This window comes from Erpetoichthys calabaricus, chromosome 7 (assembly GCF_900747795.2).
Source record: "Erpetoichthys calabaricus chromosome 7, fErpCal1.3, whole genome shotgun sequence".
Lineage (NCBI taxonomy): Eukaryota > Metazoa > Chordata > Cladistia > Polypteriformes > Polypteridae > Erpetoichthys > Erpetoichthys calabaricus.
Genome location: NC_041400.2, coordinates 23,679,785 through 23,691,374, shown reverse-complemented (window position 1 = coordinate 23,691,374; position 11,590 = coordinate 23,679,785). Strand labels below are relative to the sequence as shown.

The 11,590-nt window shown below is 41.9% G+C and overlaps 1 protein-coding gene across 1 annotated transcript; it reads left to right on the top strand.

Moving 5' to 3' along the window:
- Nucleotides 1–7,282: 7,282 nt before the first annotated feature.
- Nucleotides 7,283–9,785, top strand: LOC114654426 (claudin-23-like). The gene has a single exon (XM_028804987.2). It carries the CDS (start codon nucleotides 7,615–7,617, stop codon nucleotides 8,386–8,388), a length of 774 nt encoding a protein of 257 aa, XP_028660820.1. The 5' UTR covers nucleotides 7,283–7,614; the 3' UTR covers nucleotides 8,389–9,785.
- Nucleotides 9,786–11,590: the final 1,805 nt, after the last annotated feature.

Here is an 11,590-nt window from a genome sequence, read left to right as displayed (position 1 = left end):
GGGTTGGCACCCTACCCAGGATTGGTTCCCTGCCTTGTGCCCTGTGTTGGCTGGGATTGGCTCCAGCAGACCCCCGTGACCCTGTGTTCGGATTCAGCGGGTTGGAAAATGGATGGATGGATGGACTTATAATAGAAAGACTTAACATACATATCTTGCCTGAGGAAGGGCCCCGAGTTTCCTCGAAAGCTTGCATATTGTAATCTTTTTAGTTAGCCAATAAAAGGTGTCATTCTGCATGACTTCTCGCTACATACAGTACATATTAAAAACAACACATTGTCTTATTCATTTTAACTATATAAAAGCGCTTTCATAAAACTTGTACCCGTGTCCCGTTATACACTTTGCTTTCGCCTTACGTACCTTCGATCAGCCGAACTTGACTAAGGAAAAGGCGCGCAAAATTTACAAAGAATGGCACGGCGGGGGCAAAGGTCAGCAATAATAAAATCCAAAATACGCGGTAAGAATAATTTTATCAAATGTTACAATAAATACAAATAGCCAAAAGGGATTTTTTAGGCGAAATAAATAATGTAAAATAAAACCATATTATATGTGGTTCAAGGCTGACCAGCAGAATTTCGTGGACCCAAAAGCAGGACACAAGTAAGTAATCAAGTGAGCGTCTTATTAATTCTAAGAGATGGTTGGTGGGGGAGGCGATGGTTGGTCCCTTTTGAAGTTTCGTGCGCGTTGTAAAAATGTTTATTTGTGGTTTCGATTACGGGCGATTAAAAACGGGACATTTTGTAAAATTCTGGAACGCAATGCATTAAAATTTGACGCCTGGTCACTATGTGTTGTTCATTTTATTTGACCTATCACTTCCATTAATTTACAAACACAAAAAAAACCTGTATATCCTAAAATTAAGCAGCAAAGTCAGCGCTGAACGTCTTCACCTTAATGTTACACATTTCTCTTTATTAATGAAAAGAAAAACAAACAATCATATTTATTAAGATAAAAAGATTTTAAAAAACGAGCAATCGTTCCTCTAATATGAAAGCAGCTTAGCTAAGCGGTGCGGCAGATCACATCCCGGCAACATCGACCACAAGTCAGGAGAACAAATCGTGGATGGGACGACAAGCAACAAAGAAAACAGACTTCAATAAAGTGGTTTCAGTTTTAGTCAGGTACTAAACTGTGGTTAGCGGCATAAAACTTAACATTGAAATCACATGTGGATTACGTGCCAGTTAAAAAAAAATCTAAGTTTCCTAGCCCATTTTTACAATTGCAGGGTCACAAATTGATATTCAGATGCCTCGGGGTGCAAGGTGGGACCCATCAGGATGCCATTCCAATGCAGAGCACTCAGAACTCACGTTATGAGTATGAGGTTTCAGTCGCCCAACCAACCTAATCTTCAGTTATTTGTTATATGAGAAAAAATAAAAAGGGAGTAGACCTCACGCAGCCATGTGGTCTTGCCAGTAGTTGAAACTCGTGTGCTAAGGTTTGCAGTGGACACTTAACCACGATTTTGTTTTTTTTTTTGGAACTACAGTTTAGGCTAGAACAAATCATATTAATAAATTCAGGAACTGATTTAATTAAATACAAATCTTTTTTTTTAGTATTTCTAGGTGGGGCGGCATGGCGGCGCTGAGGTTAGCCCTACTCCTGGCTTCATTTACTCATCACTCTCCGGTTCTCCTCACACGCGGATTTGGCTGATTTGAAACCTTCCTTTGTGTGGGTCCGAGTATGTTCATGAGCGGAAACCGCGATACACTACCTTGCCTATGTCTGTTTCCTCCTTTCACCCCCCTATTATCAGGATAGTTAGAAATAAAAATATGAAGGGGCAGGGAACTGACAGACAATGGATGGGTTTATAAGCAAGAACCTGGAGATGACACGATAGCGAGGTCAAAAAAATGAAGATAAAGCCATTGAAATTCTTGAGATGCCCAGTTGACGGATAAAAGGAGCGGCAACTTCTCAGCACATTAACAGTCGACTGAAGTGAAAGAGCGCATGCGTGCGAACGGACAGCTACGTGACGACTTGAACGTCGGTCAGATTTTTAATTGTCTGACGGCATTTAAAGGCTTGTTCCAACTTCAGAGTGGGTAAAATTAAACTATTGGGAACGTCCAATTTATGTATTTCATTGAAGTAACTTTAAAGTAATTAAGTTTGCGGTTAAGTTATGTTTTACTTTTCTAGTTACATTGACTTAAATTTGTTCAAAGTCACATTAACAAATTTTCTTGAAACAAAGCATTTAGAATATTTTCTTTCAACAGAAGCAGAATCCGTCTCAGGGACTATTGTTATTGCTCACTTATTTTGTGTTAATCAAGATGCAAGATACCTTTATTATCATTGCACAATACAATGAAATATCGTTTGAAGCAAGCCTATAGATGCTTTAGATAAAAGTATATAAGAGTAAACAATACACTAAGTAAACCACTATTAACAGTTCCAAATACACACAGAGTAAAAGTAAAGGTAAATATGTAAGCATAAATAGATAAATAATACATGAAGTCACAATGATGGTTACAGTCAATGTAATGGTCCTGTGTTCCACATGGGTCATGTATAAGTGTGTGACTGTGTGTGGTTGATGTAGACATTCAGTCAGTGATGGTTTCTGTTATAGGAAGGGGCAGTGATTGCTGTGCATTTAATAGGCTGATTGTTTTGGTGTAAAAGTTGTTCTTCAGCCTGGTAGTGCAGGCATGCAGGGCTCTGAAGCACCTTCCAGAGGGTAGAGGAGTGAAAATGCTACGGCCGGGGTGGATTGGACCTCTACAAATGTTCTTTGCTTTTCTGCTGCAGTGGGTAGTGATGATATCTACCAGTGAAGGTAGCTGAGGACCAGTAACTCTCTGAGCCATTGTGATGATATGCTGGAGAGCCTTCCTGCTCTCAGAGGTGCAGCCAGTGTACCACGCTGTAACACAGCACATGATGACACAATCTATGGTGCACCTGTAGAAGTTAACCAGCAGCTGTTGTGGCAGTTGTGCTTTCTTTAGGCTCATCAGAAAGTGAAGCCTCTGCAGACCCTTCTTGGCCATTGCTATTGTGTTTGTTGTCCATGGCAGGTTCTGGCTGATGTGGACTCCCAAGAATCTTACTCAGAATTTATATTTTTATAATGCTCAAAACATGGTGTTCCCATTTTTTCTACAGTATACACAGTTGAATTTAAGTTAGTCTGACGTAAAATAAGCAAGATTTATGTACAGTACATGACTATCCCGTATTTGCATAAAGTAAGATATTTTACATAAAGAGCCAGCCCTTTTGGCCCAAGGGGTCTCCACACTGGGCGGCACGGTGGCGCAGTGGGTAGCGCTGCTGCCTTGCAGTTGGGAGATCTGGGGACCTGGGTTCGCTTCCCGGGTCCTCTCTGCGTGGAGTTTGCATGTTCTCCCCGTGTCTGCGTGGGTTTCCTCCGGGCGCTCCGGTTTCCTCCCACAGTCCAAAGACATGCAGGTTAGGTGGATTGGTGATTCTAAATTGTCCCTAGTGTGTGCTCGGTGTGTGGGTGTGTTTGTGTGTGTCCTGCGGTGGGTTGGCACCCTGCCCAGGATTGGTTCCCTGCCTTGTGCCCTGTATTGGCTGGGATTGGCTCCAGCAGACCCCCGTGACCCTGTGTTCGGATTCAGCGGGTTGGAAAATGGATGGATGGATGGGTCTCCACACTTTTGTGTTCTTGGAAAAGAGAGTTAAAGAACTTTAACAAATGGAATGCCGTGTTTTTTTGGGGTCGTGATAACCAATTTATGAGATTTGTTTGACCCACGTCACCCACCCATCAGAAAAGCCCATTTTTTTTGTTTCCAATATAACAATATAATTAATGTTAAGATTACATGAAAAATGCTATCATCTGAAACGGAACGTGCTTACCCTCTGTGGTAACCATAAGCCACAGTCGCAGGGGTCTGACACTGTGTGCATTAAGGGGTACTGGACGAGGAGAACGAAAAGGGGAACAGGCAGGGTGCAACCCCAACAGCAAGTCAAACACATTAAATGGAACCGTCATGATTAACGTTGGTCTTTTATTCACGTTAAATTAGAACGCCTCATACAATGAAAGAAAACAAGTCCTGGTGAGTGATGTCTTTTTGTTTTGTAGTTTTGGAGCAAATTTTATAGAACAATGAAAAACTTTTTATAAGCGTTCGGATTTATTTAAAGCCTGCAGACCTGAAACATCCTGTAACAGAAGATGAAATTCGAGAAAATTAAACTTTAATAAAATGAATTGAGAGCTTCCCAGATTTAAGAATAAGTGCCCCATTTTTGACAATATTCATTAACAATTTGGGGAAGCTGAATATATATACATACTGTATATTTTTACAATCGGAGATTCCAATGAGTGCCTGCCTTGCTGATTTTAAAAGCGGTACAACTAAATGCAATCCTGGAACTTTAATGACACTTTACTGGGTTGTGTGGTTCATCAGATAAGCACAAATTACCGTTTAATTCTGGCAAAGGCCATTTGCGCTGTGAAAATCTGGACAGGAGAGAAATCTTGAGTGTTTAGTAGGCCACCTCCTGGGATAAGCGCTATATAAATAAAACATTATTATTATTACTTGGGGGCCCAGCACCCTGCTCCCTTCGCTCGCCAACCCCCGTGTGGACCGTACTCGCTAGTCATTTCCTGGAACTGCCGCTTGTGACAAATCGTGCTGTGCTTTTGGATAAACACGAATATCAACTCTGTCTTTGATATCTCCGTCTTTTGAAACTGTTATCGCTGACAATTTGTCACATGTTGGTGTATTATATATGCGAGCATGATCTTTCAGATTCATATAGAAATCCACGAAAACTTCTTTGGCCATGTTTTTCAGATAAATTTTGTGTAAAGTGTGTTACTTTTGGATGTATGGATTTGTATCCATTAAAGGATGTAGAATTTCTAATACGTCTAATCGTTTAACTCTTTCAATTCTATGTTGCATTGCTTCTCCGTGATCATAAATATAAACCTGACCAAATTGTGGTTTCTTTGAAATTAAACTTGTAGTGGCTCTGTCATATCACCTATGTCCATATATTCAATCTCTTTTCGCCGAGTAATACTTTTCATTTGTTAGCGCTAACGCAATCCTTGCTATTAGTTTTTTAAGACTTTTGAATTTTAGTACTTTCATAATCTCTGACCTGCTCAGCATGTGTATTGTGCCAACGTTTTTGAACCTCATTACGATGTTCTACTTTGTCTTCTACTCTTTGTCTTTTCTTCTTCTACTGTTTGTCTTTTATTTCCGCCCCCGCTTGGACCTGTTAGGTTTTCAATTCATCTCTTGGCACAAAGTCTCGTCTCACAGGACGTGAAATTATCTCTCTGAAAATGTCTCATCTGGTCCCAAGGTTTTTTTATATAATAGAAAGATTTAGAAATCTGAACTGAGGTTATGTGCCTGCAGAGGCACAACCTGGTGGGATTTCACACATCTATTCAGGGTCATTAGTGGAATCTGTAACGGGATGAGATAAAAGATTCTTTCAAAAAACATTGTGTGGATGGGTCAAATGGGAACCATTGGCGTCTCCCGATGAGCCACTTTGAAATTTTAAGAGGGTAAGGAGGCTGTTGGGGTCATTATTTGACGGCAGGGGCCACTCAGGCACAATGGCACCCCCGAGCACGTGCGTCTTTTTTATCATTCACCCCTATGATAAATGCTATACAGTTATGTGTTGTAAAACGGAGAGCTGTAAACCTACTTTTATTAATCACATTGAGCTTCAAAAGCCGCTCTCACTCTAAATGCAATACTCTGCATGCTTTTAAAATAAATAAAAAACAAAACAGATAAGCTGGAGAAAGAAAAACATCTGCAGGGGTTCCAAGGCCAAAAGCCCACCTGCCCCCCCACTGGGTCTTTTACCTAACCAGACATATTCATTCTTTAAAAAACAACAGCTGAGATGTTTATTGAGAGAGCTGTTGTCATTTTGAACCCAGAACTGAACTTCAGGAATGCCAGTACCTGGTAACCCAAGTGAACCCAATAACAGGTTTCTGTGGTGCTAATGCAATTACAAAAGCATCTCTAATAACTAATTAGCATTTAAAGTGACTAATTAAGGATACGCCAAGGGAGTTGACCATCAGGACACTAAAAGGAATGACTGCTGAAAATGGGGCTCTGTAGTCATCTGTGAATAGTAAATGAAACATCAGCAGTTACAGCCATTAGTAACACTAGCCATGTATTGATTGGCTGGATTTTAAAATCACTGTAATATTATCTTGATAAACAAAGATAAAAAGTATTAATTTTTATTCAAACCATGAACATTTCTATGCGATTCCAAACTACTTTTGGTTCATGAAAGACGCGTCTGCGTGAAGGTTCCAGAAAGAACCTGTAACAGGTAACAAATAACAGATGGCAACAGATTTGTGAAATACAATACAATTTTACAATGTATTTTTTGTAGAGCTCAAAAATCACACAAGGAGTACCACAATGGACTTTAACAGGGTCTGCCTTTTGACAGCCCCCCAGCCTTAACTCTCTAAGAAGATAAGACCCCCCCCCCCCGCCCCTCCCTGAAAAGAAAACCCATGTAGGAAAAAAATAAAAGAAATCTCGGAAAAGGCAATTCAAACAGATAAGCCTCGATACAATACGATAGTAAAACAGTAATATTACAAATACAGAGTAAAATGCGGGGGTAGAGGATGTCACGATGGGTTGTGATTTTAAAAGGGCTCTTTCTGCACACAACAACACAGGCCAAGTCCTGCTAAGTTGCCTACCAAACATAAGAGTTCAGTTTTTTTTGCACATATTAGGAAGTTTTTCAAAGCGTAAAGAATCCACTTCATATGCAAAAGAACCCTTTCCAGAATCCAATTTGCTTTGTCAAGCAATCGTTCAACAGAAACCAGTGAAGAACCATAAAGGTCCATTAAAGACGCAGTATTTTTAAGAGTGATAGCGCCTTTCCCGGTAATGCGGTATTGTTCGATTTACGGAGGGCATGGGGAATAATGACGGAAATGAAAAAAGGGCCTTAAAGAAAACACTCAATAGTGTAAAATGGCTCGTTTAAAATTGTACAGGACGCTTTTCACCTTGACAAAACAGATTTACATTAAATCAAAACTAAGAAACGGGTGATGTGAACCTGCCGAAGGTTGCCAGAAAAGTTATTTTATTTAACTGCCTGTCAACGTCTAAGCAGAGATGCAAATTACCTCGGGGCCACGCCCACAGAAACTAACTTTTAAAAAGAGCAAGAAGGAGTGCGAGAGAGAGAGAGAAAGAGAAATCGGAGTGCATTTCCGCCATTCCAGCACACTGACCCCCCCATCCCCCGCTGCGGAGACTCGCTGACCCCTCAATTACACTCTGTTGTCGACTTCACCGGTAAGGCAGGTGCGTCCGCCATCAGCGCTGGGAGGCGTAGACGATACTTGTCGTCAACGGAGATAACGATCTGCCAAGCGCTGCTATCTGTCTGCTCTCCTGCCCGGCCGAAGTTTCAGTCAATCTGGTTTGGCAGTTTCGTCAGAAGCTTTTTTTTTTCTCTGTGTGTGTTTGCCGAAGGTGACAGGATTCTCTTTGACAAACGCGAGCGCTTCAGGCCGGCAGAAGAAACATGCGGACCCCGGTGGTGATGATTATCGGGCTCGTGCTGGCCCCCTGTGGGTTCCTCCTCAGCCTCATCGCCACATTCAGCCCGGACTGGAGGGAACTAAGATCGGTAAGCGGCGCCCCTGTGGACGAAATCATCCAGCAAGGCATATGGGACGTGTGTATAGCATCGGACATTTCGAGCTCGATCACCTGCGGCCAGTCGGACACCACTTACTTCTCGCAACAGGTGATTACGGTGGCCAGAGGTCTGATGCTCACATCCCTTCTGGTTATGGCAGGCGGCATCGTGATGGCATCTCTGGGGGTCAGGTGTTGGCAAGAAAATCCAAACTGGCTGATCGCTGGTCTGAGTGGGATCCTCATCTTTATTTCGGGCGTACTGTCGCTAATCCCAGTGGCTTACTACACCAACCTGCTGTCCAACATCACCACGACATTCACGGCGGGGAAATTCCAGGTGGGCTACAGCATCGTCATCGGCTACATCAGCAGCTGTTTCGAGCTGATCGGCGGCGCGTTTCTTATCCTGTGTCTCTTCCACTTATGCAAGCGAAGAAACGAGAAGCAGGCGAACAGCTTCTACAATAAATACTACCGGGAAAGCTCGCCAAAGTCGCGCATCAGGACCATCGACGTGCCCGACATGACCTGGGAACACCGGCGGTCGCCCTCCTTCGGTATTGAAGATTTTTCGCAGCCCCCAAACCGGCAGACCCCCCGAGAGTTTGTTTCGACGGATTTCACCAGAAACGAGCCCTGTGATGCCGATTTGTAGCTGGGAAGGTGACATTAAAGGGCCGTCGTGATGGACCAAAAAATAACATTTCTTTATTAAAAAAGTCGAAAGTTGCTTAAGTGATTTCAGCAAATATATCCTTTGCCAAGTTCATTTAGAATGCGACAAAAGGACTCCGCATTTGTGACGAAGTTTAAAACTGGCAACTTTTAGACTTGTATAAAAAAAATTAAAAACAAGACTTTGGTAAGAAAACTGACCTGCACAGTCCCTGTAATGGCACTTTACGGGGATGTGTGGTTCATTGTAATAAATCATTCCCTTTTGTGAAGGGCTCTTTGCACATGAAGTTGGGTCTTCAGGCTTTGGAAAAGGTTCCTAATGTGGACAAAACACAAATCTTTTAAAGTATAGTAAGCTATGCAGCAGGACTTGAACTTAAAGGTCTGTATTATTGTATGCTGCGAGATTCCTTTTAAAATCAGCAACCTGCTGGGATTTCACAAATCAGTTATCACATTCCTGGTTATTTATGAAGTCCGTTAGGAATCAAAAGAAGTAAAGGATTCCTTCAAGAAAGCAGGCAGGGCAGGTGTTTGCTGTGATGCAGCAATTCGCCCATCTTTGACAGAAGAAAGACATTGGGATATGCAATAAAGCATTTTAACAGCAAAACGCAATACTTTAATTATAGCAGTGAGTAGATCAATGATTTTATTCATTTTTTTAAAAAAAAGTTGCATTATTGTACAGTTCCACCGAATGGGTCTGAGTTTAAAGGGTTAAAAGGCTGGACAATTCACTTTTGAAACTTCTGGGTGAGCACATGGGTGTCCTATACAAATGAAGACCACATATGGGGTACAGCAAAAGAAAAATAAATGAATGAGAGGGTCCGACTTGAGCTGTCTGGCTACTGAAAAAAAGGCGGGAAGCAGAATGGCTCATTGGAGTCGCGTTCCCAGCTTCTTTGTGCAGTTCTGATGTTCTCCCCATTTGCTTGTGGGTGGGTTTCCAAATATGTGCCATTTGAGATGTTGCCATACAGTTTTGGGTTGGTGTGACTGTAGCTCTGTGACTGTGTGGCGTTCCATCAGGGGCTGTTGGTATGGATGTGCTAGAAGACATGGAATGCTCCGGAAAGAGGAGGGTGCTGGACAGGGAGATTCTCATCAGCACAAGTCTCGCTTCTTATGGCCTTTGACGGCCCTAGTGGACTTAAGACAGGCAGAAGGTATTAAAATTCATGCAGTAAAGTTAACCATGTGCACTCTTGTCCATGATGTGAAGAATCTAAGTGTTTATTTCCTTTATAAACATTGCATTGCATTTGATGACTGTGACAAAATTTGTTTAAGATACAATTGTTTTATCTGTATTTAACAATTATGACAGTTCTTAATAAAATGTTTTTGATTATCTGCATTGGAATGCTAATCGGCTGTGTATATATTTCCTAAAGGAGGCTACTTGTTTTTAGTTATGGTTTATACATAAAATAATCCTCTCAAACCTGCTTAACCAGATTGAGGGTTACAGGAACCAATCCTTTAAGCACAAGGCATAAGACGGGAACAGGCCTGGCCAGGGTGTCCATGCCAGGGCCCACTCATCCACACCAACCCTCATACAGTACCACTCTGGAAGCGCTAGCCAAACTGACCTGCACATCTCGGGGAGTGTTGGAGGAAAGCTGGGGTCCACATTGACAACAGTTGAAGCCCATCGCCAGTCTGAGAGGGGGCTGCAGGAGTTTTCCAATCTAAGACCCTGGAGTGGTGAGCTGCCACCTGGCTAAATTTCTCTGTGGTAAAGAATGTCACCTATCCATCCATCCTCCCATCTTCTTGTCCACTTTGGGGTTCTAGTAACCTTATACAACAGTTTAACATACTGTAATTGCAAAATGAAGATTTTAGATTAGTAATATTTACACAACTGGTCTGTAACTACAACCAAATAGACTGCGTTTGAAGGCCTGATGTGATTGTTTAACATTAAACCTGCATTATGCACACAAGCTGTGCTACCCATCTAAGTTACCAATGTAGACCTCAGTGCATTCTGCATTAATGTTAGATGGTGCACTGCAATTGAAATGTATTTTATAATGGATTTAGTAATAAAATGCATTACATTTTTTCATTTCAACACAAACATTACCAATGCTTTTACAAATCCCATGCCATAATGGCTATAACAAAGACATAGCAATATTGTATAGTCAGTGTTAATGCTTGCAGTGCACCACCTATTGAAATGTATTTTGTAATGCATGTAGCAATAAAAGGCAGTGCATATTTCATTCCAACAGATGGTGCATCACAAACATTAGCACTGTTTTTCAAATCCCATAACAACTGGAGGTCCACACAGATACACGCACACTTGTCCTTTTATTAGGATGGATTATAAACCTGAATATAATATGTGTCACCTGTTGGCATATATTAAGGTAAGGCAGTTACAGTGACTAATCGTGGTGCTGCAGAGTGGAGCTCTGTTACATGGTGATGAGTGCATAAAAGTAAGCATTTCACTGTACTCTGTACACGTGACAACAATGACCCTATAATCATGGCGACGTTCCAGCTTCACAGAGAGCTGAGGTCAGGTCAGTTTGTGGCTCTATTAACTTTTGTGTGAAGCAGGCTTGTTCTCCACATGCTCCTCTGATGACTGTAAACTGGTCAGTCACCATGAGTGTGCTCCACCATGAGCTGGCATTCCCTTTGCAGGTGGTCCCTGTTTACCATTGATGAGAACAAAGCCAGTTCAGAAACACTTGAATGGCACACATGATACCTTCACCCCTAGTATGAGATGTAAAACTGATGTTCTGACTCGTGGAGATCATAAAAAATCCCTGGGCATCTTTCAAAAAGAGTAGGGCTTACTTAAGGTCCTGGATAAAATTGCCCACCACGGCCTGACCATTAAGGGCCTCATCTTTCTATTTTTCTCTATTAACCTTTCGCTATCTAAGAGCTAATGTTTGCCAAGCCTACTGGTGGAAGATGGCTGGCATCACACCATCCAGGTGGACACTACACATTGTTGGTGGTTGAAGTAGCTACCCTCTGTCTATGTGAAGCATTCGGAGTAGTGAGAAACATGCCATAAATGTTATTAATAATTATTATACACTCACTGAGCAAATCTGTAGGATGATTATACTATTAGGGGGTAGGGCCTCCTTTTGTCTAAAACAGCCTCTGTTCTTCATGGCATGGATCCCACC